The sequence below is a fragment of the Astatotilapia calliptera genome, chromosome 23 (assembly GCF_964374335.1).
Source record: "Astatotilapia calliptera chromosome 23, fAstCal68.1, whole genome shotgun sequence".
In the NCBI taxonomy this organism is placed as follows: Eukaryota; Metazoa; Chordata; class Actinopteri; order Cichliformes; family Cichlidae; genus Astatotilapia; species Astatotilapia calliptera.
Genome location: NC_137443.1, coordinates 15,617,720 through 15,645,203, shown reverse-complemented (window position 1 = coordinate 15,645,203; position 27,484 = coordinate 15,617,720). Strand labels below are relative to the sequence as shown.

Genomic DNA, 27,484 nt, shown 5'->3' with positions numbered 1-27,484 from the left:
GTAATCTCTGTACTGATACTCACCTGGCCTCTCGGATCCAAAACCGGGTTTGTTCCTTTGTTTTGTTTTTGTTTTTTATGTGGTTGTTTTGTTTGTTTGGGGGTGGTGGTTTCAAAGTCGAGCCATGAAATAATCCCACACGAAGCTCTCGCAACTCGACAAAAATGTCGACTGAAAAGTTTCAGCTCGGATTAAACAAACATTCAGCCGTGTGGAGGTGAAAGCGCAGTGACGGGAGACGCGCTCAGTCATCTGCTGTTGGCTGCTGCTGGGCAGGACTACACGCCGCTTCCTAATCTTTGGACAAGGCAACAGCGCCCCCTGTCGGTGGCTTATACAGATGGTAATTCATAGGATCCTGATTGTGCTACATCTGCACCTGAGATATTCAAAATGTAGAAATCCAGGTGTCCACGTCCACGTTTCAAAATGATCCTGCACTTGCCATAAATATATTTTCAGTATGAAGTGCGGTTTTGTTTTGGTTTTTGTAATCTTGATAAATAAAAAATACAAATATTTTCATTAGTCAGAAATAGGTTTTTTTTTCCCCTTTAATTTTGTCTCCTGATTGTCAATACCCAGAGAAGTTTATATATATATACATATGTATATATATGTATATATATGGTAAATGGCCTGTATTTATATAGCGCTTTTACTAGTCCCTAAGGACCCCAAAGCGCTTTACATATCCAGTCATCCACCCATTCACACACACATTCACACACTGGTGATGGCAAGCTACATTGTAGCCACAGCCACCCTGGGGCGCACTGACAGAGGCGAGGCTGCCGGACACTGGCGCCACCGGGCCATGGACTTCTCAGAGCTTCATCTACTGACTTGACCAATAAAGCAACTGCATAATAATCTAAAAATGAATAAACCAAATAAACATTTTTAAAATTCTTCCCATTTCTTCTAGTATAGGTTTTAGCACATTCTGAAAACATTTACATTCCATAAAGCATCTTGCAGATGAACAGTCTGAGATGATGAAGAAAATTACATGCCATTCCAACAAAAGGCCTCAGGGTTTTTTGTTTTTTTTTTCGCATTAAAGAAATGCTGTTATTGTAGATAAAGAGAGCTGTTAGCTGGACTCCTCGGGTTTTAACCACAATCAAGGAAATAAATGTCTAAAGTTACAGATACAGTACTAGCAGTCTTTTACCTGGACTTTGCTCCATAAATAAAAACAAACAGAACAGTGGATGTACTGAAACACAAGCAGGAAATTTTCAGTGATATAATCAAATATTTGCTGGAAAAAACACCTAATTTTTTATTTATTTTTTTGGTTTATCTCTGGCAGGCCATGGGAAATATCTTAGACGTCTATAAAATGAACACTTCAGACTAATTTTCAGACTTTTCATCTGGTGGCTACATGGGTCTGTTCTGGCGCTTTGGCCACATATTTGAGATCCCTGGTCTAGATGTATGATTTAATTCATTTGTTTGTTACAACCTTACGCTGCATGTCATGAAAGCTCATTCTTGCATAAAGTAATAAACGCCAGAAACATTCAGTAGCAAAGTAAGTTGAAATAAGCAATTTGAGCACTGTTTTATTAGTAGAAAGCATATATATAATACTTTCACACAATGCTTTTTCACTATTTACATTAAAAAAAATTAAAGTTGTATTTTGTATCTGTGTTTTAGACTGAATGTGCACAAAACCTGAAAAATTGTGAAGAAATGTTTAACTGTCCATGCACTTTGTTGAGCCATACACTGTATATATATAGTATTAAACCAAGTATTTAACAAAGGATTTAGATTTATTTTGGCATTTTGCAAAGATACAAAGAGTGAAAAGATTGGCCACTTTTTCTTTTCATTACAAGTTTAAGGAAACAAATCTACATTATAGGAGGTTGTAACAACATAGTCACATAAGGGGAGTCACAAGTTAACAAATTTCCTGTCATACCACGTAGAAGATGTCTGTTAGATAACAATAAGAACTTCAATTTATAGCATGCTTTAATTATTTTTCCCACGGTCACAAAGTTTAAAATAAGCAGCTTTTGGAGGCCTCTAAGGTCTGACCTTCCAGTGAATCTAACTTTGAATATTCAAGCTTTCCTCACTTTTCCTTATACTGTAGCTTCCTGTAGCTTTTGTTTCCCCAGTCTGTTCACTTGTTAAAGGTTACAGTATTGTACAATGGCTCACTTGTACATTCAATAGTGTAGAAGACTCTGGCAAGTAACATCAAATTAAAAGATAACACACCACAAATATCCTGAAACGAGCCCAGCAGCTATTCCTCAGCCACCTTCCCAGTGATCCTGTAGACCTCTGTCGGCCCCTGCTCTCCACAGGTCAGCTGTGTCTCTTGGCTCTCGGGCTTGTCCGTCATATCTGCAACATAATCTCAGATAAACACCTCCAGCATATTTACAAAGCAAATATCTCTCGCCATCGGTTCGCTAAACTGGATTCTGACCAAACAACAGAACTGTTACGCACCTGTGTGTTGAGTGTCTCCTAACTTCTTCCTGTTGTGCTTGTGTGAGGGGGCATAGAGGAAGATAATGGTAAAAACGTACAGGTTCCACATGCCATAGATTCCTGTAAGAAAAGCACTGTGGACCTGGAGAGTGTAGTCTCCCCAGTGCCAATGACCTTCGCTGACCTATTTGAAAAAATAAGAATATTTGAAATAATTTTTAAGAAACCCAAACATGTCCAAATAACAAATCATAAACATATTTTAAAGAAGAACAAGCTGCAATTAAAACTGCTGCTCCTTAGAAGGCTAAAACTTACTTGATTTAAGATGAAGAAGATGATGGTGAGAGCAGCACATGTGAGTGTTGCCAGCATTAAAAATTTAAACCTGAAAATAATACCCTGGGGGGAAAGCACACCTACAGTCAGTAAAGTAAGTAGAATTTCTGTATAATCTAGTGAATGAAAAGCTTTTTCTTTTTGTCAAATTCACTACTTTTTCTTATGTGATTTTGATATAAAATTAAACCTTATAGCGCAGTCTCCGAGTCTCTGGCATTGTAGGAAGCTGTTGCAATTTCCCACTAATGGTTCTGAACACGCAGTGCACCATGCGACACAGGGAGAAGAAATAAAGGCAAACAGAAATCCCTGCCACAATAATGAAGGTAATATGTGGTTTCAGATAAGAAAAAAATCTTGGATGTTAATGGTAGCCTGACTGCTGAATTACTTTTTATAATAAAGAATAGATATTTGAAGGATACTGCAAACTTACTCCTGGATTCTGACGCCCACACACTGTAGAATGGATTGCTCAAACGAACCCCCCTTCGGTAAGAGAGAAAACAACTTACTTTTTTTATTAAATCCACACCAATAACACAAAAAATGAAAAACATTTACCTTTCACTCAGGTCAAATATGAGAAGAACAGAAGATCCAAACACCACAAGCCCAACTTGCCACCAATAAGCTGAGAGGAGATTCCTCTGACGTTGGTCCTGGTGATTTAATGAATGAAAGAATAAGTAACAACTGGCAGGAAGGTGCAGAGAAATGTGCAAGCAGCAAAGAAAGACCTGCTAACCATGAGGTGTTCACCACAGAAGATGATCCAGAAACAGAAGAGTACAGAGTATAAGGCGCACTGCTGGGCATCTTCAAACAGCAGCATCCATGTCCACTCAAAGCCCATGGACAGCCACTCCACCGGCATGTCCAGGAAGGCCATTGAGAGGCCCAGAGCAAAAATCACCCTGAGCAGGACGAATACATCAGTGAAAGAAACACTTACATCCACTCTAACAGACAAATAACTCCTTCTGCTCTATTGCAAATGGAGAAATGACCTAGCTCTAGGCAATCATGCACTTAGATCAAACACTTTTCATTTCCTCTGCTTGGAAATGCTACACAAAAGTATGTTGGACTTCTGAAAAACAAGCTCTTAAAAGTATGCCAGAAGGTTTACTTGCAGTTTTAAGTTCTCATTGAGTATAAAAGAGCCAGGAGCTCCTTACAAGTAGCTGTATTGTATAACTTCACTCTACCTTTTAAATAAGATGATTTTGTTTCAGTCTGCAATAAAATCTCAATAAAATCAGTCCGCAGAGGCAGCAATCGCAACCTAAAGTGCTCAAAATTAAATATTCTTATTCTTATTAGTGGTAGTAGGAGCAGCAGTAGTAATATTATTATTATTATTATTATTATTACATTGTTTTTTATCATTTGAGAAATTATTAAAATTCAACTCAGTATTCTGACATAAAATTCATAAATATACTTAAATGTTAAAATGTCACTCTTAATCTCTCTTTCCACATGCAGGCTAGCCAAAACATACTTTTCCAAAAGGACCGGAGGTCTCGCCAAGAGCCGAATCCTGTACCAGTACCAAACTGTAGCCACTGATATCCAGGGACTGAACACAGTCTTCATGCTGATCCACACTTTGGTGAAGCCTCCATTCTGGTGGATGCCCTGAGGAAGAGGAGGGACATCAGATGTCAGAGTGCCAAATTTTTAGCTTTGGAGATTAATTCAAACACAACATGCCGTATAACAGAAGTTAACATGTAGAAATTATACTCACCACTACATGGATGTCCTTTATTTCCCCGATGCCAACGTTCATTGTGTCATTCACTGGCAAACGCAGGTTCATTAAAAAATATTTGTGGGCTACACTTCCCAGCTCCATGAATGGTATTGGGTCACAGTGATAAAAGCGCCCTTCGTTTTCATACGTCTGAAAAAAACACTGGGTTTTTCCTCACTAAGCAGAGAAAAGTGTAACTATTTCTCATTTCTGTGTATAACATGAAGTCATGCAGGTTTACCTTGGATACTGCAAATGTGCATCTGAGTGGCCTTTGCTCCACCGAGTGAAATTTTGTGGTCCACTCAGACGTCATGTCGTCCCTGTACGCCAGACGGGCATCGATAGTGATGACCACATCATCTTCTACACAGGCAGGAAAATTGCTCATTTTATTAGAAACCCACTGTAACTAGGAAACTACGCTATTTACATTTCTGACAAAGACAAGACACACGTCTTACCAATCTGATTTATCATTTTGAATGCAATGTCAAACTGCAGAACAGCCAGCATGTATTGAAACCATGGACTCATTTCAGTGTTGGGTAGGGGTACATGCACAGCAAAAACAATGTCGTTGGCATCGAGCGTTTTTGCCAGAGGGTCGTCAAAACTGTGGACCTGCTGGCATCGATTTGAGCCCCATGGCATGAGCCAAGCACGTGTCCTGTGGAAATTGATGCATTTGGTGGCCAAGTAGCTGATTGCAGTGGTAGGACTGGGAGCTATCATAAAGGAAATCAGATATATATTATGAAAAAAGACAGACTAAAGCTTAATCATTAAGAGCATTGGGAAAATTTGTTTTTCAGAGCGCTTCCAACACAAAAAATTATGTTAATTAGACTTCATTTTCCTAAAATTGAAATCATTGAGGGCTATCCTGCATTTACAATCAAGCTGAGTAGCTCAAAAGCACACAAACAATAAAAAAAATATACAGTAGGTGCAAAGAAACTCCATGCAAAAACTATAAATATAATTAAATATGGAAACTCTACAAGATAAAAGATGCAAAACTGCTCACCCAGGTGTAGAAACAAGCTAAACTGCTTGCAATCAAGAATTTAAATTAAATAAATGTTTAGTTTTTAGAATACATAGAAAATAGAAAACAGTGAGGAAATAATTGAGAACATTAAAGGAATGTCGCCAGCTTTCATTGGCTGGCTGAGTAGAATCTGCAGTGCAGTAACATCTAAATGCACATAACAAAGATTGAATAAGATAAATTACTCCAAATAATTATTAGAAAACATTATTATTTGCAAACAAATGTAAAAATATGTTTTAAAAAAATCATCTACTTACATATCAATGCTCCAACCAAGATGGAAAATATTTGGAATAATAAAATGAAGAAAACAAATAAAACCAACTTTTTAGTGCTCATCTTCTCTATGATCGCTCCTGCCATTTGTAAAAAATATTTTGGGTAAAAAAATATAAAAAGAAAGTGTTGTCCAGACAAGCCAAGTGCTCCACTGAAGCTCATCTACCTGCTCACACACATCTGACTCTCATATGGGATACGCCAGACATTAGGCTCAAACAGAGCATGTGCAGAAGGGACAGGAGGTGGAATCATTAGGCATTAAAAAGATCAGAGAACACTGGTCTATAAAACATGATTCCTTTATTGCTTAAAGAATACAACTTTGTAGTATAGGCAAGTGAATGTGTATCACAACTAGGTTACTTATCTTTACACTGAGGATTGACCACAGTCACAATGCAAATGTTTGATACTGCACCCAAGGAAAAGGGAAATAACAAATCTGGCCTCGATATCAAAGCGTCTTACAAAGTTATAGGTTAATAATATTTAACATTATTCACACTGATCTGGAGCCAGCAATGAGAATCACAGTAGCACCTACACCTTAAAAAGAAAACAAAACACGAACTCTGGGCTGTTAGTCTATCTTTGGTTCTATCAGACAAAAATATTCAGTTTTTCAAAGGTGCAGCTAAGAACCAATACTGTGTGTAGTTCAAGGTAGAAAGGAAACAACATAATGTTTCTGAATAAGCTAAAACAAAAATGTATTTTTCCATTATCTAATAGTACAATTTCAATATTGACGCCCCCTCAACTCTTCCACTGTCGAACAAATAACTCCACAGAGGGGTAAAGAAAACCCTTTTTGACAAAATGGCAAAGACAAGAGAAGAGGAATTAGATGCTCTGGAGTCGTCAGGAGCGATTCGCCTACACCACGGATTGTTATCTAGCACTATGGTTGACATAAACAAGCTAGTTGGTGCAGTACCTGAAAGAGCAAACACCTGCTGCACCATTACCAAACTTCAGTGAAATGTGCCTTCAGTGCATCCACAGTACATCCAGAAATCTACAAATTACTCACAACATAACATCAAGACATAATTAAACGGAAGTAACTTAAAAAGGGGGGGCGGGGGGATAATCCAAATTTTATTAACAGCTTTTCAAACCAAACAAATTTCAGGTTCTGGTATCATCATGTTGACATCCCCCTCCAACTCCATCTCCACTGTCGATACCAAATGTGCATTTTCCTTGTGTCACTGATGTGCACCAGCGGTCAAACACATCTCAAGTCTCTGTCAACAACAGCACTGGGAGGTTTGCCCGCCAACACTGTCCCAGGAAGGGATTCGGACAAGCTGAACGGTATCCTGGGATCATATGTCATCCTCTTCGTCTTCATCCTGAGAGGAACCGGCCTGTTGGGCAGCAGTGGCAGATGCTGCCGCCATCTGTGCCTGCTGGGCGGCCTGCTGCATCTGCAACCATTCCTGCTGAGCGAGTTCTGCCTGCTGCTGTCGCGCCTTCACAAACACATGAGAGGCATGAAACAGGCGAAGGTGAATGAGGATTATATCAGGCAATTAGAGAAGCTCATGGTGGTGATATCTGATGTCTAATTAGAACTTGAATATTTTAAGACACATTCGTTTAATATGTCACTATAGCACTGAACATTGAAAAAAATGAAAATAAAGTTTCTGCAACATATTACTATCGCTGAATTATACTTGCTTATACTTGTTTCTAGAAAGGGATTGAGTTAATAATTAGCAAAGTACTGCTGAAAGTTAACTAAATGGATCTGTCATGCATTACTGAACAGTATAGTGCAAATAATGTGCCTCAAGTGGTTATGTGTAACAGCCACTCAGCACACAGATGATTTAAATCGGACATGGCTTTGTTGTATTTCTCCCTAAAGGTTTACTCATTTCCTAAGGAACTTAGCCCAAAACAAAAGACCAATCACAAAAGACCTACTTCAGAAAGACTCAGATCTCTACATAATGTGAAGTTCTGGTCCAATAATTTTGTTTATCATAACATTTCTGAGCAATCATAGTTGTGCTGGTTTGTTTAATTATTTTTTAGAACACAGTGTGGCAGCAATAAATTCACATTTTCAATTCCACTGTTTTCGCGGACTCTGAAAGCAGCACAGAATGATTTCCTCTAGTCAGAACTTCAAAAACAGCTATGCTCAGTTCAGTGGCTGTTGGAAGCACCTGGACATTTTCTAACAGCTGCTTTTTATCATTTTATTATGTCTTTGCTGTTTTTAAACCTGATTTTTAAATGCCCCTCAGAGTTAGACTAAATGACCTGGTGTGGAAGTCAGTTCCCTGAGCTGAATTATGTGGATTTGTACTGTTTCTTGTGTCTCCTCTCTCAAAATCATACCTTTGCAAACAATTCCTGTTGTTGTCTGAGGAGCTCTTCTTCAGGGATGCCCAGGTTCTCCAGTCTCGAGCTGGCCTTCCTCCTCTTCAGAGCAACAGTTTTACACTCCTGCAGGACGTCTTTCACCTCCGTGATGTACGATGCGAAACCGAGGCTCTCGAGCGCTGCGGTGCGAAAGCAAGAGGCGAAAGTGTTTCAATCACTCTCTGTGGTTTAAGGCTCATTACATGGTGCTGCACACACATACACACACCTTTCAGGGTATAGGGAAAACAAAGCTGGACTCACCGTTGATGACATGCTCTGGGGAAATGGTTTTCTTCTCCGACTTGTTGCATATATCATTGGCTTCTGAGGATATGAGGTGGATGAACTCTGTGCAGCAGTTAACAACAAGCTCCCTGGCATCGTTGGCCACCCGTACATTGGGGAGAGTTTCTTTAATCATTTTGTTGATAGCTGCTCTCGGGATGGTGAGGTCGTCGTCATTTCCAGAGGAAGAAGCCATCGTGGCAGTCGACGGGACAGAAACCAGGGAAAAAAGAAAGAGAAACTCCGATACTCGACGGAAGGAAACTGTTACGAGGCCTTCTCGGGTCGGCAGAATTAAAATATAACGGTCAGGTCAAGACAACGTCAACGCAGAGTTAAATGTCATATGGGAGAGTGACGTTCCTCCAAGTTAGCCGGCTAGCTTAGCTAGTAGCTAATAGTTGAAACAATTTCCGCAGAGTGGAGCCTTTGTGCGGAACGTGGTAGAAAAGAAACCGTTAGAAAACGCTAAAGCACATACACCATAAAAGAAGACAAAACGTCAATACTGTGTGGAAAGTGCTTAGCTAGCTAGCAGCCAGGCTAGCTAGTAGCTGTGGTCCCTGTCGCCAGAAAGCCGCCGCAACGCAAAAGACAAGTGAAAGCGGAGAGCATGGCTACCGCTAGGCTAACAATGAAGTGCCTCCCGCATGGCTAAACAGTTAGCTGCATAGACACAGAAACGGGACACACGTGCCACAACACTGCCTGTTGTTCTACCCTGCATCGAGAGATGATTTGGACATTTTAGATAAGCAGAAACATGGTATCGATTCGTTTATACGTTTGAAATGTGGGCAACATTAGCTTAATTCAGTCCGGATGCAACGTCAAACAAAGAGCCGGATACCGTTCTTCTTCTTTGGTGTTTAAAGCCTGTCTGAATCGCATTGCTGTGTCCTTGTGGTATTTGTCGTCCATTACTGCCCTTAGAAGATATGTTTGGAGAATTAATACAGATGGTGGAAAAACATCGAGATCAAAACAAATAAACTGAATATGTACTTTTTTACATTATCTATATATTTTGATGGTAGCTAATATTTCGTATACAGTCAGAGGACCGAATCCCATATGCACCTCACATCCAAAACATAAAAGATGAGGCCAATCCATAGCTGATTGTGTGAGTTTTATATCCAGGTATGTTTTTACTACATTATCTTTAAAAAAAAAATGAAGCTGTTGCCAATCAGATGCTTTCCAGATGGTCTTGTTGTACCCATCTCCCGAATTTCACTTTTTTGTTTATTTTTCATATTCACCATTCCATAATACCTGTTTCCATTGATCTTCAGTCCAGTTCAGCAATTTCTCCCTGTGTCCATAATTCCAGTGAAACCTCTTCTAATGAAGTTTCTGTTCGTGGATCAACTGATAGTCTTTGCTAGGGTTTTTTGTATTAAGGACATGATTTCCAAAGACTTTTCATTTGCTGTACATAGTTTTTCAGACCTTCCACTTCTTCTTTTGTCCTCCACTTGTCCAGTTTTCTCAACAACAACAAAAAAAGCACACAGTGCAATATGCCAGGTTTTCGCCTAATAGTTCAGTGGGATTTATATTGTTGGTGCAACAACACAAATTATGTGCTTTGGTGACAGGCTGCTAGTAACAAAGTGCCTAAAGACATCGTTTAGAATGGGTTCTTTGCTAAGCTGTCTGTTATGTGTTTACACAACACTGGTTCGTGTAGTGAACCAGTATCTTTGTACAGTACTGTATGTTACCCTCGTGTGGTAAACATAATTATCAAGAGCATCTCTTTTAACCCTGTTATCTCCTCCCCGGAAGGGTACGTCTGATAACGTGTCTACTAATGCTTTTTCATGTATATTTTTCAGCACAAGCACAGATCTTGCTGAAACAAATTTGAGCCGCAGTCATTTATGGCCCTATTTCTGCAATAATTATCTATTTTATTTTTGGACTTATCAGTGTTCAGCAGCATCCAGACTGGTTTCACAGATGTTTGAATTTCCTAATAATTGTTTACTGCCATCTAGTGTCCATCAAGAGAATACCAGCTTTTACTTTATTATTTTCTTTTTATATTCTAACATGATCAATTTTCTAACCAAAGCCTGTCAATATCCTACAAAAAATAAATAAATAAAAGTTTTCTCACATTAAAGTCCATGTGGCGCGAGGCTCAGAATTCAGCGGCTATATTCCAGATTAAGCCATGAGTAATTATGTTATGTAATCCAGCAGATTAAGATAAGATAAAATAACCTTTATTAGTCACACACAAGATTATGTAAGATATACATAATCTTCTGACACTGTAACAGAACCCATTAACAAAACAATGCTTTTAAAAAGACAAAAAGTTCATAAATTAGTCGTTATAACTCTGAACTACCTGATTTACTTTGATTTAATCTTGCTGTTCGCATAGCTTTGCTTGTTTCCCATATTACACAAGGCTCAAGGGCTTGTCAACTTAAGACAGTTATGCCACTTGAATGCACCAGGGTGTGGTTTAAACCTGCAAGAGCTTACTGCCACGTATGAAAAGAGACTGCATTGTCATGGCATTTCATAGCTTTATTTATTTCAGGGAGGTAACACTGCTAGACAATAACAGCCAAATATGCCCATGTCACAAAAATAACAAAGATATGACATGATTCAGTTGCTCTTCTCTAACTTAAAACTCTTTCGGCTTCTCCACTGCAAAAGCTTGATGAAGTTCAGGCTGGCCGTGAAGACCTTGTCGTGTTCAAACACCATTTTGTAAAACGTTTCAATCGGGAGGTCACCATTTGGGTCAGCGTACTTGAGTGTGGTCATAGGGGTATAGAGAGTGTTTGTCTGGTGCCGGAAAGGGGGATTGTCCATGATGAGGATCTTGAGGGTGTGCTATGAAGAAAGATCATTCATAATATAGTTTATTGCTCTTGTAGTGCATTAAAGGTTAAAGGTGAAGTATTTGCCGAATGATACCTCTGCCACGTCCTCAGGAGTCTGTCCGAGGGTTTCAAAGATCTGTTTGTAGTTCTTTAAGTAGACATTTGTGAACATGTCAGCAGTCACTTTGTCTGCTTTGCTGAGATCAATCTTTAGGCCCTCGTCATAAACCTTACGCTCAAACTCGGTTATCACTGGACCTGGCTCTATCAGGCTGATGCTGAGGAAGAAACAGAAGAGAAGAACATCAAAAAATCTCTTGAAATAGGAAACTGAAATTCAGTGCACAACTGTGAAAGGTAATTAAATATTACTTTCATTATACAGGAAACTTTAGAAACCACATTAATATTCAGTCATCATTTGATACTGTGTTAGAACATGCCTAAACATCACAGTGTGCTGTGATTCAAATATTTTCCTCCTAATGGTGCAGAAAGTGCTAGGTGTTGTTGTTCAATATGACTTCACAAATATACCAGATGCAAGGGCTAGTTTTCAGGTAGTTACATTTTGGTTGCACTTTTTTTCTCTCACAAACATGCTAGTAAAAGATGAACAGGAATAAAAAATTATAGACCTAGCATCTTACTTTAGACCAAACCTCAGGGCTTGTATCGCTAGGCTTTCACAAAAGCCTTCCAGTGCAAACTTAGATGCTGCGTAGATATCGTTGAATAAAATCCCTGAAACAGGGAAAGAAGTTGTGAAGCAACTGTCTTAAAAAATGTTCTCATGATCAGCAGGTGAAGCAGCTCTTACCCTGAATCCCCATGACGCTGCTAATGACCACAATATGACCTTTTTTCCTTCTCTTCATGTCGGGCAGGATTTCCTTCATTAATCGCACAAGTCCAAAGAAGTTGGTGTCCATGACACTTTTCATCTCTTCAATAGACTGACACTCAATGGGTCCAATCAGACCCATCCCAGCATTACTTACTGTGAAATAAGGTCACACAGACACATATCATTTAAATTTCCACAGACGGTCGAAAAGCCAAATTAATACTGTTTCAAAGCAAATGGTAGGAGCTTACTGAGAATGTCTACCCTGCGCTCAGGCAGACTGTCCACGCAGGCTTTGATGGAAGCCTCGTCACATACGTCCAGCTGCTTGATCTCCAAGGTCCGGCCCAGGGTCCGACCTGCTGCCTCAACCAGAGGCTCAGCCTTACTCAGATTTCTCATGGTGGCATAGACTACAACAACAAAAACTCATCTGAAGCTGTTGTATTTTTATTAAATTTAGAACTGAAATTAAAATTTTACATTACATTTGAGAAACTATCACAAAAATTATCTCCACCAGGAGCAGCAAATGTGGATTTTTCTCAGATTTCAACTTTCAGGTGTTGCCTGTTACATCAGTACGACATGGTTACTAGTTACTCAGGGTAATCAGCAGACCAGGAGGACCATTTCTTCCATAAAACATGTTTAAGATAAAAACTGTTGATGGTGAGCTGTATGGATTGTTTCTGGAACCAGAGTTAAAAAAAAAAAAGAACTTGTCAATATTTTGTTTGTAGAAGAAACCCATCACATATTGATAATGTAAATAATGTGAATTTTATCAAGTTAATATCCTTCTAGTGAATGGTTTCAAACTGGTATCACATTTGCACAGTTAACTTTAATGAATAGTCTGCAAAGTATTAATAGTAGAAATTATTGAGCCAGACACAGCAGCCATGTAACGTTCAAGGAAAGTTCAAGTACATGTGAGATGGTAATATTTTAAAACATCCTACACACTTCCAAAAAATTCAAAAGGAAAACACATTTTTACACCATTATGTGCTAGTTTTTTTCACATAGTTCCTCTAATTTCTCTCATTTGAAGCATTTTCAATCACAATTTAAATACATTATATTTTTCTTTGATCCCTCCACACCTGACACAGAGTTTTGAAATGTAGTCAACAACCCCAGCTATCTTAGAAAAAGTCTGTTAAAAAGTTACCCATGAACCTCTTCTTCTCATCTTTTGCAATATGGACAGCCAATGCGAGGCCAATCCCAGAGGAGCAGCCGGTGATGAGTACCACCTTCTGGTTCATCGTGCCTGGTTAGTGCTTTTCTTACAGCTCCAGCAGTAGAGAATAAAACGGGAACAAAAGAGGAGAGGCAACAGACCACATGCAGGCACTTTTAAAGCCCCTTCCTTAATCAGAGGTTTACAACTCAGCAAAAAGCTATGTGCACATGGTCTGAAGATTAGTATCATTCGTGGCATTCACATGGTGCTGTTACATGGTGAGGATTTAGGCTAATGATAAATCCAGTTGTAATATGAAGAAAATATCAGACCTATAAGCAAAGTGCATCATCTTATTTAAATAAAATAAAATACAATCAGACAATGGTGAAATATTTTATTTAAATTTGGAATTTCCCACAAATTGTTTTGCAACAAAGACAGCAAAAGGTAAGTTCTTTGTAAAAATATGGAGAAGTTAATTTGTGGTTTTTAAAAGAATCTATTTAAAACACAGTTTTCAAAATAATTTTGAGTAAATTGTAAGACCACACTTAATCTAGACAATGTAGTGGGTTGGTTTTTTTTTTTAAAGTAGATGTAAAGTAGATGAAAAAAAACATTCATTGCTGTAGCAAATAAAACTTTCTCAACATTGTATTATTTTATTTTTTTTTACTGTGGGCTGTGAATTATTAAATTCAGTTTTTTAAATATGTACCCTACTGCTCAAAGTTTTGAGATAAAAGATAATTTTTGAAAATTAAAGTCAAGTTGATGAGAAATGCTATTAATATTTAACATGAACATTGGTTTTTTTTATATCTATGCTGACATACACACAGGCCCGTTTTCACCAACTGCCATTCATCTGTTGTAATAGCACGCTGAGTCACGTAAAGCAAGTCTATCCCATTAAATTCATTAATCATTCAATTACAATCATCTCAGCACATCTAAAGTTTGTGAAACTGAGTCAGTGAGTTTGGTTATAGTCTCAAGAAAACAAAACAAAAAAATAACGTGTACTGCTTTTACAAAACAGGAATAAGTGGCTCTGACTGAAAACTAGAGAGCACAACTGAGTAGGACAGCTAAATCAGAAACCTTTTGGTTCCAAAGCAGACACCTCACAGGTCCTTAAATGACAGATTCATTAAATGATATCTCCAAGAGCCAAATTTTGTTGGTTTGTCATGAGAATACCTAAAGCTGTTGTATGAAAATTTCAGTTATCTGGTCATTTTCTCCTATAGCCTCAAACAGCCTTCATTTATTAGAAAAACTTTAAGATGATACATTTTCTTTGGGTTACACATGTTGCTGGAACACAGCACTGACAGCTGCTGAAAAGAGCCTGAATGCACTTATGTAGATATTGCCTTAAATTAATTATTACTTCTCTTCTATAACATTTATGAACATTGTAATGTTATTTTGTGTAAAAGCCAATGTACTTTTCTTTTCTTAAATAGTAGCTTGACTATATATATATATATTTTTTTTTTTTACTCTGAAAAAATGGGTTGGAAATCGGATGGGTTACGTTTTAACCTGCACCACAGCTTCAAGCACATATTTGCATCTGCACTTCACCTGCAGAGAAGTTCCATCTTAGGTGCCAATTTATGCTTCAAGGTCAACAAAAAATGGCAAACATCAAAACTATCCAGATTTTTCAGAGATGCTTAAAATATGCGTTTATTCCAATTTAATTCTACTGGGCATAAAGATTTTGGGACCACATCTTTGGGTCCCAAGCTTGGAACCATCCGGTGAAGGACGGGATCTCTTCCCCCTGCTTAAGGATGGTGATGGGGGTACCACGGCGGCCAGAGGGGTCTGAATCCACATATTGTTTGGCTGAAAGGAAAGCAGGATGTATTTGTGAACTGAGGTCTCCTCTGTACAGTAGGCTTAAAGGGCCATTCACTATAACCACATTCAAATTGGAGCTAAAATTATAGGAAGAGTGGTAAATTTAGAAATGAATGTAAAATAATATTATTTAATATTCTTTAAAATTATTCAGTCATAAATTTGCAAGATTAAAATCTTAAATGTCCAGCAAAAATATTTTATTCTCTGAGAGTAAATCAACAAATTTACAAACAACATAATATGAGAAAAAACAGTCTTAAATTTCTGAGCTTATAGTCAAATTTTTGAGAAAATAAATTTGTAAATTAATAATCTCAAATATTAATCTAAAGAAATTGTTTTTAGGTAAATTTGGTCATTTCCTTACTCATAAATTTACAATAGTTATCTCAAATAAAATATATTTGCTATCAGAATTAATATCTATAATTCATGCCTTATTTTCTGGGAAAATGATTCCCTCTATATATGTTTTTATTCTCCCTGAATTGACCCCGTTGCTGTATTTCTGTAATTCCTTCTCATGTCTAATAGTTTTCTCTTACCCATCTTAGGTGATTCAAGTTTCTCCGTTTCATTTGCTTCGTTTCCAATCCAAACAAAGATCTGATGGGAACAGTAATCAAAGAGCTCAAGGATCAAAAGGAGGAAAACATCAACTAGCTACAACTCGAGTCTTTCATCAAAAGTGCTTTTATACCTGATCCCATGTGTCCAGAATCATGACATCATCAGTTGCCAGATCGATCTGTGAGAAGTCCCCGGGAACTTCCTCAACCTGAAAATTGATCAGCACACAATTACAAAGTGGCCATTTAAAAATTGTTAAACTAGTTGGTAAGAAAACAATATAACGGTTTATATAAATATAACTACTTACATTTAAAAAATCTGATTGATGAACACTTGAATACTCACTGTTAGCCTGCCAGTTTTGTTTGAACATCCAAACAGTCGTGGTTGTCGGACCACTCCCTGAAGGGCCTTGGACGTCTGGTATTCTTTCTTACCACCCAGAGCAGCCCAGAAAACAGCTGGAAACAAGGAGAAAAGGACCGTTTTCTACTGGGGACATCTCACAAATACTACTTTGTGGAAATCAAAGCTCTTTACCTGGCTCCTGTGTCTCCTCCACCCCAGTAGCAGTTCCTCCAAGGAGGCTGGCAACATAGTTAGCTGCAGCCATCTCATCTGAACTTGCACCCTTTCCCTTCCACAGGAAAAGGCAATCAGGAGTCTTCAGCACAAACACATCATTGGTGTTCAGAGAGGATGCAGTGGGCTCCACCTGTGTGGGTGTGACAGAAAGATAGGGAGGAGTGGTGGCATCTGTTCATTATAAAGAACCAGTTTATTAACATTCGGTGTAATAAATGAGGCTGACCTCAACAGCTCGTGTGGTATTGTTGCCGCTCTTGCGGATATGAAAGAGCCGTGTGCTGCTTGGCTTAGTCTCGCCACACTTGCGGGATGTCCCACCCTGATGGATGACCATGGGCTTGTCCTTAAACAAGCTCACAAGATGGGGGGGTTCTTTACCTTGAGTGACCCGAACCTGCGGAGATACAGCCACACAGTCATTAAAATTGATGAGGAGACTGATCCCAGACTTACCTCTAAGTACAGCTGGGAGCTGGTTAATAGGAGCTCAGGGTAAAGACTGAAAACAGGGGACAGCAGTTCCTCTGTATGAAGGTTAAAAACATCAGCCTACCTCTTCTTCTCCAGTTTGTATACTAAGCTAACAGCTGCAAGATGCCAAGGAGGTCATGTTTTTGGTAGTGTCTGCATGCATGTCATCGTGTCAGTTTGTAAACACAATAGCTCAAACATTTTTGAATGAATTCTGATAACATTTTGTAGGTGTGTTGAGTGGGGTCATGTTAACACTCCATTAAAATCTGGTTTAAATCCACCAAAGTCTTCAAGGTCAACTTAATGATTTGTTGGTTGAAAATGGAAAAAAAGTCTGTTAATGTGAATGATTTTGCAAGTGTGTTGTGTATTTTATTGCTTCTTGTTCATAATATAAAAGATGGACCTGAGAGTTGCATCATTCCTTTCACTAACTGTTGCCAGGTACTTTTATTTCTTAACATTTTAACTCTTACTTGAAATCTGGAAAAATCTTACCTGTGTTGCTACTCCATTCATGGAATCATCCAGCTTGACGGTGAGGAAGGCCGAAGCAGTCAGTTCATCCTGAGTGCATTTCTGCCCTTGCCTACAGCAAGCAAAATTAAGCACAATTAAATATGATATTCACAATTAAGGCATAAAAGTAATGTTTCAAAAACTCTTGATTCTCTCAGCACCCTCACACAGCTTACAAAAACACTAAATACATAAACTGACTACCCACAATTATATTTTATTATTTTACCACAAGTTTAAGAAATCATTAATGTTGTTGGGTTTTTTTTTAATCACAATGTCATGAGATTTCAGCAGTACTATAACTGGTAACTGTTTTCATTCTGTGGCATCATCATATCAGACAGACAGAATGGATGTGATGAAATTTGTTACATTTGCATTCCACTCTCAGATTATATTAATATTGGCACTCGTTTAATTCTAGAAACATTAAAACTGCTTTAGGCTGATTCAGAAGGGGTCGGCATAGCAACCTCAAAGGGGATTGTGTCTCCTTCCAGGATTTTAGAATCATTAATGGGTCAATGTGTATAAACCCTGCCTAACATGCCTGCAACTGAACAATCCCACCAGCTTTGATCACTTTCATTTATTGGTTCATCTACAAATTCTGCATCATATTAAAGAGTGCTTGAAGATAAAGCAAAATTTCTCTATATCAAACCCAAACCCTTCATGAATAAAAATCTTGTTACAAAGACCAGTATGCTCTACAACTCAGTGGCTTTACTTCTGTGTGTGTTGTGTCACAAGTTCATATCATGCTTACATTTTTCATTCACCTAAACAGAGAAAGTGAGTACCAAGGCAGGAATCTTTGCCTTGTACCCCTTAAAAGAACAATTCTGCCACATTGAGCATGTTTTACGCACCAGGTGTAAATGATGTGCTTCTCTCTGCTTCCACTGTTGTAAGAGTACAGCACCAAGTAACAGTCACCTCCAAAGAACTGTCCATAGGTGGATTTGTCCACTGCTACCTTATCGCCTCCTTCCACACGCCAAATCTGCAGACATCCACCAATGTTGCATTTACTTATTAATTTTTAAAATAAATAAAACACTGTCAAGCTGGTTACTGTACCTGAACTTTCCCAGAGCCATCATCAACCACGCCATACTGGGCAGCCATGGCGGGGTTGTTGTGGAGATTGGATGGATCAAAGGGAATCTGCTCCACCTTGGCAATACGACCAACTGTGTGGGTCTGCCCTGGGCCTGTGATATTCCCTTCAAACCATTTGAAGAAGAACTGCTTAAACATGGTGGGCTCACTCCCTGCTGGCACTATCAGGACCTGCACATGACATAATAAACAACGAAAAACACGTTAAGTCATAAACACAATGAGACAGCAGAAGGATGAAGTTCTGGCAGCAGATGATCACTACATGCTAACATTACCTGAGTTTTACTGGAGTAATTTTTGTCTGCGATAAACTTGTCAGCAGCAGCCTTCGCTGCTTTGCGCTCCTCTTTGCTTGCTTTCTGTCCTGCAGATTAAAGTTTGGTACAGAGATCAGAAAAGTTAAACTGGTCAAATCAAAGTCAATGACTCATGTATGTTTAACAGTAGAAACCATCAAATGGTTCATTATGATTCTTTTAAAAATTGTGTAACTCTGTTAAAATAAATCCACATCATTTCATATTTCATGATTTTTTTTTTCCTATAAAAGGCTTGTTTATCAAACAGGAAATTTGGGGGTCTGTAGGAAAAAGCTTTATGACCACATATACCTAGAACCACATATTTCCATATGAAAGCTGCTCAGTGACAGAGGGGGTATAGCTCAGTGGTAGAGCGTTTGACTGCAGATCAACAGGTCCCCAGTTCAAATCTGGGTGCTCCCTGTTCATTTAAAAGTCATTATTGCAATATGACAACTTTGAGTGTTATCCGTTTATAGTAATTAATATATTCAAAATTTATGTTTTTTGTAGACAACTATGAGGTCAGTCATGAAATATCACCAATGAGTTGTTTGATCTGTTTCACAGTGAGCTCAAATTCAGTTTTAGCGTTTCCTAATAACAGTCTTATTCTATAATTATTTGTTGCACCTTTTTGTTTATTAGTTTATTCAAATACACATTTTATCTGTACAATCCATACTGATCTGCATGTAAAAATTTATATTAATTATATTTCTAATTTGATGACAACTAATCTTCAAAAAAAGGGAAAATTTTCTTTCCCAATATTGCTGTTGCAGGATGGGGTCAAACTGACACCCACTGACAGTACTTGGGGTTTAAAATTCTTCTAGGTTCTAGCGTTAAACAAAGAGTTTAACGCTAAAGAGAGTTAGTAACAACTTACTCAAATGAGCAGAGACTTGATTAATATAGTAGATGAGAAGTTGTAGAAATAAACAGATGTAAAAGCTTAATACCTTTCCAGACAAATATATTATTATTCAATCCATTGTCCAAGATGTAGCAATCATTCTGGTTGAGCATATCTTGTTTGAATGGGTTTTTATCAGCCACCAAAGATGTCTTCATGGCACCAGCAGCATCAGAAATCTAGACAGCAGAGAGATCAGAGCATCTGTATTTGTCATCTGAATGTCTTATTTACAAGGATCATGTCAAGGGACCATACGCCACGGTTGAAAGTCTGACAGAGTCTTAAATAATCTCTCATATTTTCATCTAAACCTTGAAATGATCCCATAGTGTTAAATTACAGAAGCCTATACACAATCCACACAGGAAGGAATGAAGAAAATCAAACATTTAAGTTTTTCCTCTATTGTTAGCTAGATCAGATTCATCTGAAGCACATGGTATAGTGGCATTAACTATGCTTGACTGCCTTGTGTACAAAGCAATACACAACGCAGGTAGGATTTCCACTGAAGCAGCATTCAGATAAAACTGTATTACAAAGAACAGATGAAACGTTTTAATTGATTCATTAGAGGCGTGTTGAGGGAAATCACCTTGCAGCCACTGCACCTCTTTTCAGCACAGTGAAATCAAACTCAGCATCAACTCTGCACTTGAATGAGGGCTTCAGTTTTAATGGGCTTTTCCATGACAAATATGAAGAATCTGTGGAAATTGTAACATTAACCACAATCGCGCAGACTACAGGTAAGAGAGAATGCAATCAGCAAAAGTCTTGCCAGCAGAAGGCTGTGCAGGGGAGATCTCAGTGCATGGATGGATAGCATCAGGGGTAATAAGAAACCCACCATCATTTATTAACCTATACTGTGCTAAACATTTAAGATGGGCTGAGATCTTTAAGAGCATTTCTTCCTCAATCACCTGATCTCAACTCCACTGGATGTATTTTGGGCACATGAAGACTGAGAAACCCCCGAGGCTCTTTAAAACACAATGGCAGGATAACATGAATAATCAGGTGTTACAAAGATTTATAGCGTCCATGGAGCTTGAGGGCTGCAAAACTGGAGCAAATCAAATTCGTGGACATTTTTTTTAGAAATAGAACTTCTGATTTAAGCTGTTCAGCCAACATGAAATTTTGCAATAGAAATGCCTTTTACTAGACTAAAAAGTAATACAAGTAGAAATTTTTTCACTGCTGCTCCTTGACTTTTTGGGCTTCTCTGTATGTGTGTATTTACCAGATAAAGTGACGCCTTGTTCCTGTTTGTCTTTTCAACATCTGTATCACTGCCTCCTGGTGCGAGATCAGGCTTGGGTCCAAGTACCTATAATGAATACAACATTGTACTTAACATCCTCTCTAGCCACCAAATGAGACAAATAACTTATTTGTTACAGTCACAATGATTCTAAACAAGGAGGAAGTCACTAAAACTTACCTTTGTCACAGCTTCTGGCTCTTTACCTTCATCAATTGTATGGACTTCACCGCGGCCATTTCGCTCATTATCACGAATATCTCGGGCCATCTGAGTGGTTTTGAGCTTCTCAAAATGATTTGCTTCACTGCCAAACCAGCAGTAAATGTTCTATTAATTCACAGAGAAGATGCAAAGAAAAGAAGAAGTAAATAAGGTTGAGATGACAAAATGCAACATCTAAACTCTGTACGATCTCTGTAAAACATTTTAAATTGTAGATCACCTTTCCCAGGTCAATGATGAAGGAGTCTCCTTTGTTAAAGCTTTGCCAGGACAGATCCTCCTCAGTTGCTCTGACTGGTCGACGACCTTTCAAGTGCAGCAGGCGTTTGACATCTACATCATTGGTTACCACATGTTTAAAGCCTGAGGCAACTCCACCTTTCTGTGTTAAAAAAAATCTGAGTTATGCTCTGTGTAAGTGATCTAAGCGCATAAGTTATGTTTTTGGCAGCGTACCGTATAAAGTACCATATAAAGATTTAAAATATTGTGTCACATCTGACCCCTGACCTCTCCTGCAAGGCCAATAGATTGATAGGAAGCCAAAGTGATACTAATGCTAAATACAGCTTTTTAAATCTATTTCTTACTGACATTTTTCCCCTTCCTGGACCTCTGACCTGTTCTTCAAGGTCAAACTTTAATAAAAATGTATTTTATCTTTAAAACAGTACTTAAAATTCTACTATATTTGTACTGGCAAAAGTAAATGACACTGGTATACTGGGATCTAAATATCACATTATAGTTTCCATCCAAGTAGCATGTCTTCTTTGACCTGTGTCCTCACTTTTAAATTTTAGATCTGTCTTTCTTTCAAGTTGACTGAAAAGCATGTTATATCTTTAAAGAAAGTACTGTCAGTAGAAAGAAGATGACCTGCCTAGTTAGTTAGAAATAGACTGTAGTATAATATAATATAATAAGCTAAAGTTATTCATGTCCACTTATTTACAAATCAATAGCTTTTATCCATTACCCACTCCTGTATAATCTTTTAGTAATCAAGGTACCCTTAACTGATATACAAAATACAGCACAGTGAGCTGCTTATAGAGGAGGTCTGTGCTTTCGGAGTGCTTTTTATATGAACGTTTTAGAAAGCTGACACCGCTGTTATGTCTGTAGTTGCTCTAGTTGCAAGAATTCACTTCTTTAAAGTCAACATAATCTCTAAAGATCACGCCTACTCGTTTGTTTACACTGTGCACAAAATGTCAGCAAATCCTACCGCTGACTGAAAAAATACATAAATAAAAGGCAAGAGCAGGTATGGCAAACCTGACAGACAACTAGCTTTGTTTCTAGGAAGTCAGTTCCTAGAAACAGTCCAGCACATAAATACACAGTATGCTAAACATAAAAAAATATGTAGTCTTTGATTCTGAAAAGTGAAGCAAATGCAGGTGCTTTGAATTGTCATGATGATTGAAAACACAAGTTTCCGTGCCATTTTCATTCCAATAAGCACTGTTTTTATTCATATCTCAATAGTTTAAGTAGCACAATAGTTGGACCTTTTTTCGCTCTCTGTTTTTATTTTATATACTAGTCCTTTAGTTCTTAACACAGTTTCATAACCCAGTGCTAAGAGGCAGGAAAACTAGTTAGTAACCAGGATTTCCCCTCTTTGAATGAACAAGTGGTGTAAAAATGCAGGGAATGTTCTTTATTGAATTCCACCATCCATTTAGTTCTGGTCCTCTAGTTATCATACTTATACAGGATGATCATCAATATGCAATAAAGTAATAATTTCTTAAAAATAGTTCTAAACCCAGTATTACTTCTCGTGACAGCTTTGGCTATGGTAGATAGGGGTTTAGCTGCATAAACATGTGGCTGACAAATATGCACGAATGATATGAAGCAATCATGATAACATCGAGCATTATCTCAAACAGCTGTTTTCAGGTCGTAGCAGGTCGTAGCAATTACTAAGGCAGTTCTAATGCTGGAGATTGATCAGTGAGTCTAAGGACCCTGTTAAAACTGTGAACACATAAAAAAGAAGTAAATACAGAATTAAAAGATGGTGCCTTAATCATTTAAATGGTTTATGCTCATATATTACATTTCAAGGAAACCCAGGTGTTCACCAAACTTCTCAAACCTGAGGCTTATAGAATGTGTTCTTTAGAATGGACAGCATGACACCATAATATTCAACATAATATTTTAGGTCTCCCTGACTATCTAAATGTTTTTAGACTCAAATTCTCATAATATAAAGAAAGATTTCAGACTCTTGTATGTCGCCATGTTTTGCCTCTCCTTTTCCAGGAATTGTGAAAGGGAAAAATTCTTTTGGGCCAGTGTGTATCACATGATAAACAGAGAAGGTGTTATAACATGCCTCGAATCCTGCACACAGTGACTATACTCCTCTGCTTGTCCTGAAAAGACCTGCTCATGTCTAACAGGGGGAAAAAACCCCTGTTTAAAGGACAAATTCAAGGAAGAATGATCATTCCTTTTCCTATGACAAACAAGAGCAAGGTCCCAGTCAGACTAGTCGCTCATTTTGGAGTCGCGTGGGTGGTGAATTGTGACTTTTTAGAACTGTTTCCTTCCCTGAAGCTGTAACAGTATATTTACAGAGTTGACAGACATCCAATAAACTGTCACAAAGTCACAGTCATGGTTTGGTAGCTTAGACTCACAACTTTTACCTTTCTGAGGCAAACAAATTCAAATGACTTATACCACCATAAGTACGCATGCAAATTTCACCTTGTATTTGATGCCAGACTTGAAGTAGCCCAGGAAGGTGGTTGACTCTTGGTTTTGAAATTCATTGTACTGGATTGCAGCTCCTTGCAGGTGGTCATCCAGCTGAGTTATGAAAATGGCAGCTGCCCCACTCTCATCCTGGGAAGCTTCATCGCCTAAGATAAAAAGGATGGTAAATAAACAGTGTGGAAAATAAAACAGAACATTGACAGGGAGGGAATTTAGCTATTAGGTTGTCAGCAGAGAATCCAATACCAATCCATGAATGAACATTGTATGAGGGAGCCTTGGTGGTGTAAAGCAAGATGTAAGCATCTCCGGTGAAGAAGTCTCCATAGAGTGCAGGGGGAACAGGTTTCAGATCCATGTTCTCCACCCGCCACACCTGCAGCCCAGGCTTCTTCCCTGCAGTCTCAAACTCTTTGTGTGCCATCGTGATGATGAGGACCTGAAAGGTGATTTGTCTTCATTAAAATCTTCAGGTCACAGCAAGGCCAACAGCTACCATTATATGACTTTTGGTTGGCAAAAAGAAGCAATTTTCACATCATTCTCTGACAATTTAGAGACTCAGCAATGAAAATAATCGATTGTTGGAGCCCCAGTTTTATATATAAATAGATATAAAATCTGCCTTCATACTGAAAGCTGCTGATCCCCACTTTCTTTTAAAGCCATCTGTAGTTCACATCACAACATTTTATATTACTATTTCAGTTACTTTTCATTGAATCCATGTTTGTTAAGAATGCAATTTTCAAGACCTTTTCTGCAGTATCTGTTATTTAACCTGTAACGCAGGTGCTTGCGGTCGGTACGCATATCACAAGGTGTGTCTGCTCTCAGTGGCAAACTATGTTGTGGGGGAACGAAGAGCCGCTCCCAACAAACAACCACAAAAGCAGGCATTTGTAGGTTATCTTCTGCCTGTACTACTACCTTGTGCAGTTTTCTACCCAACCATGTAAAATATGGACACAAGGAAAAATGCAATAAACAACAGTTTATCGACGAAATTTATATTAAAAGCTTAACCAGTAAGAAGATAAGCACGTTTATTCACGCATTCTCTTTTTATCCTCAACGTAACTAGTTACAGACACTGAAAATAGTTTTTAGTTTGACTTCCTTAATGCAAAATGAGGAAGAGCTTTTCTAGAGTAGCATACTTCAGCATTGTAAGCATCGCTTTATAAATGCTGTGTGAAAGGCTAACTGCCAGCGAGTTATTAGCATTCGTTCTGCAGCACATAAGAAAACTTTATATTACCTGGTATAGACCGTAGACAGATGTTGGGTGTTAAGAAGATGCGCTGCTGCTCTTCCAGTTCTCCGCCCTGGTTTCCTGAGCTGTCCTCTGCTATATAGGCTGGACAAACATCCGCGTTGAGAGAGGCGTGTCAGTTCGCCCATCCCAGAACAGCGGGTGATGGAAAACAACGCCCTTGAGTTGGTTTAGTTGTTTGGAATGCTTTTTTTTTTCGTCTTGAAAGCCCAGTATGCAGGTCAGTTCCGTATTCCCCCTTCCCTATTTCGATTAAATTGGAGCGGTGGATTTCTACCAAATTCTGCCGAATTTCATTTTTATGTTATTATCTATGTATTATTTATGTATCTTACAGCTTTAGATGCTGAATACTATATAGTTTGTAAAGTGTAAAGTGTCTGATTATAGCCCTGTTTTGGGCAGTGCTAAAAAAAAGCTCCACCTCTTCCAACATTCTGTTAGGATGCCTGGGTCGTTGACCCAGGGTTTTTGAGTTTATGATATTATTTATATTTTCTAGTTTTTTGGTTTCTTTGAGTTCTGTCTTATGGTTTATGTCTCTGTCTTCTTTAGTTGCTCTGTCTCCCCTATCACCTGCATCCCCTTGTCTAGTTCGCGTCTATGTGTATCCTTAGTTCCTATATCCCCGTGTCCACTCAGTGTTTGTGTCTGCCCTGGTCCCACGTCTCTGTTCCCTCTGTAGTGCCTACATGTCGCGATCTACCGTTTTCCTAGCTGTGTGTTCTGTCATTCCTCCTGGTGTAAGTTTATTTTGATTTTTCCAGTTATGTTATATTTGAGTTTAACATTAAAGTTGTTTTGAGTTCACATCTGTCTCCGGAGTCTGCGCCTTGGGTCCTATTCCTGCCTGCACACAGCCACACCTAACAGATTCGTGTCTGAATGTTCATGTACCAGCAATACTGGTTGTACAACACAACAAAAATAACTCAAACAAAGTCTCTCATTTTACTGGTGAGGGGGGGGGGGGATTTATTTACTTTTAATGCAACACTTGAATGAGTGACATTTAGTTTTATGGAAGAGGGTGGTTTGACTGGAGCCACCTTTGATGAAATCCATGCATTTATCCATAAAGTGTGTGCATTAGGTGTGGAAAAACTTTTAACTTTTATTTAAGCCAACATTTTCTTTTTCATTGAGAAATTCATAAAGTCATACTGAAGAAATACTTAGAGTGACAATTAAATCCTTATCTCATATTACAAAAACGTTTCAAATTCCAACAAAGTGGTCCAGAAAAATATAATACAATACAATAAATACAATAACGTCTCAAAAGGATCAAAAACAGGATGCTGAATCATCTCCTTCCGAAATCCTACTTGGACCTGTAATGGCAAGAACAGCTGTCCTTCTTCTGGAAGCAAATGGATTGTATGACCAGTGATTGAAAAAACTGAGTTGATGTAGCAATCACATAGTTGGTTGGGGATGCATTTGAGTTTGGGGTGTGATCGTGTGTCACTTGTCTGTCAGCAGCTTAAGTTAGCGACCACTCGGACTCCCATGTGGCAGCTTGACAGAAAGCAAAGGCACAAATCTCTCCTCTGAGCTCCGCCAGTCCCCTCAGGTTAGGGCTGGCTCCATCACTCCCACTGCCAGAGCTGCATCAGCACATTCTGCCCCATTTAACAGTGTACACAAAACACACACAGTCGGTGTCTGGGACATACCGCCATGCCTCCACAAGTAAAAGCATACACAATCCTTTCATAGTGACTGAGCACAAAGGCTGCCGATTGCATCCTACTTGTTTTAACTTGAGTGGGGCTAAAACATCCTTGCATTTCATGTTCTATAATTGTTAACTAGTTCCCAGCAGCATTTTACTGAAATAATGCACTGAAGCATACACAGTTACATAGCAGAGCTTCTCCCTGGTATGCATGTGGCTACATGAATCAGTGAGTAAAAACTGACTGTAGGTTTGTCTCAGAATTGTTCAGCACTCATTCATATAGAAAATCCTTCACAGCCATCAAAGAGAGGTCCGTGGTATTAGTAGAACTGATTAGTATACCTGAGTGTTTATCACTAACTTTAATCTACAGGTAGATAGAGCTGATTTTTTTTAGATATTGTTAAACTAATTGTTTTAAACC

The 27,484-nt window shown here is 38.4% G+C and overlaps 4 protein-coding genes and 1 non-coding gene across 7 annotated transcripts; 1 reads left to right on the top strand and 4 right to left on the bottom strand.

Moving 5' to 3' along the window:
• Positions 1–2,131: 2,131 nt before the first annotated feature.
• LOC113015924 (protein wntless homolog) lies at positions 2,132–6,178 on the bottom strand. 2 transcript variants are annotated; one of them, XM_080297952.1, is made up of 12 exons: positions 5,885–6,178; positions 5,035–5,298; positions 4,812–4,936; positions 4,565–4,732; positions 4,316–4,452; positions 3,557–3,725; positions 3,373–3,470; positions 3,245–3,297; positions 2,996–3,117; positions 2,785–2,868; positions 2,485–2,650; positions 2,132–2,376 (listed from the first exon to the last, which is right to left on the bottom strand). In XM_080297952.1, the coding sequence occupies exons 1-12, from the start codon at positions 6,066–6,068 to the stop codon at positions 2,276–2,278; spliced, it is 1,671 nt and encodes a 556-aa protein (XP_080154078.1). In that variant the 5' UTR covers positions 6,069–6,178; the 3' UTR covers positions 2,132–2,275. The 2 variants fall into 2 exon arrangements, with proteins under 2 accessions (XP_080154078.1, XP_080154079.1); XM_080297953.1 differs by having other exon boundaries at positions 4,565–4,720; positions 5,885–6,177.
• Positions 6,179–6,192: 14 nt separating this feature from the next.
• Positions 6,193–9,443, bottom strand: dr1 (down-regulator of transcription 1). The gene is made up of 3 exons (XM_026158303.2): positions 8,556–9,443; positions 8,268–8,431; positions 6,193–7,387 (listed from the first exon to the last, which is right to left on the bottom strand). The coding sequence occupies exons 1-3, from the start codon at positions 8,773–8,775 to the stop codon at positions 7,241–7,243; spliced, it is 531 nt and encodes a 176-aa protein (XP_026014088.1). The 5' UTR covers positions 8,776–9,443; the 3' UTR covers positions 6,193–7,240.
• Positions 9,444–11,114: 1,671 nt separating this feature from the next.
• On the bottom strand, positions 11,115–13,689 carry LOC113015925 (retinol dehydrogenase 8). 2 transcript variants are annotated; one of them, XM_026158300.2, is made up of 6 exons: positions 13,459–13,689; positions 12,533–12,694; positions 12,255–12,434; positions 12,085–12,178; positions 11,529–11,712; positions 11,115–11,444 (listed from the first exon to the last, which is right to left on the bottom strand). In XM_026158300.2, the coding sequence occupies exons 1-6, from the start codon at positions 13,553–13,555 to the stop codon at positions 11,214–11,216; spliced, it is 948 nt and encodes a 315-aa protein (XP_026014085.1). In that variant the 5' UTR covers positions 13,556–13,689; the 3' UTR covers positions 11,115–11,213. The 2 variants fall into 2 exon arrangements, with proteins under 2 accessions (XP_026014085.1, XP_080154081.1); XM_080297955.1 differs by lacking the exon at positions 13,459–13,689 and adding an exon at positions 12,770–12,792.
• A 166-nt stretch (positions 13,690–13,855) lies between these two features.
• Positions 13,856–25,497, bottom strand: scinla (scinderin like a). Its single transcript, XM_026158297.2, has 17 exons — positions 25,362–25,497; positions 24,347–24,539; positions 24,092–24,246; positions 21,579–21,740; positions 21,314–21,463; positions 21,113–21,199; positions 19,907–20,039; positions 18,915–19,003; positions 18,595–18,807; positions 18,384–18,517; positions 17,488–17,578; positions 16,739–16,909; positions 16,468–16,642; positions 16,273–16,388; positions 16,055–16,132; positions 15,900–15,960; positions 13,856–15,336 (listed from the first exon to the last, which is right to left on the bottom strand). The coding sequence occupies exons 2-17, from the start codon at positions 24,522–24,524 to the stop codon at positions 15,191–15,193; spliced, it is 2,139 nt and encodes a 712-aa protein (XP_026014082.1). The 5' UTR covers positions 24,525–24,539; positions 25,362–25,497; the 3' UTR covers positions 13,856–15,190.
• trnac-gca (transfer RNA cysteine (anticodon GCA)) lies at positions 19,293–19,364 on the top strand. The gene has a single exon. It is a non-coding gene; the product is annotated as a tRNA-Cys (tRNA).
• Positions 25,498–27,484: the final 1,987 nt, after the last annotated feature.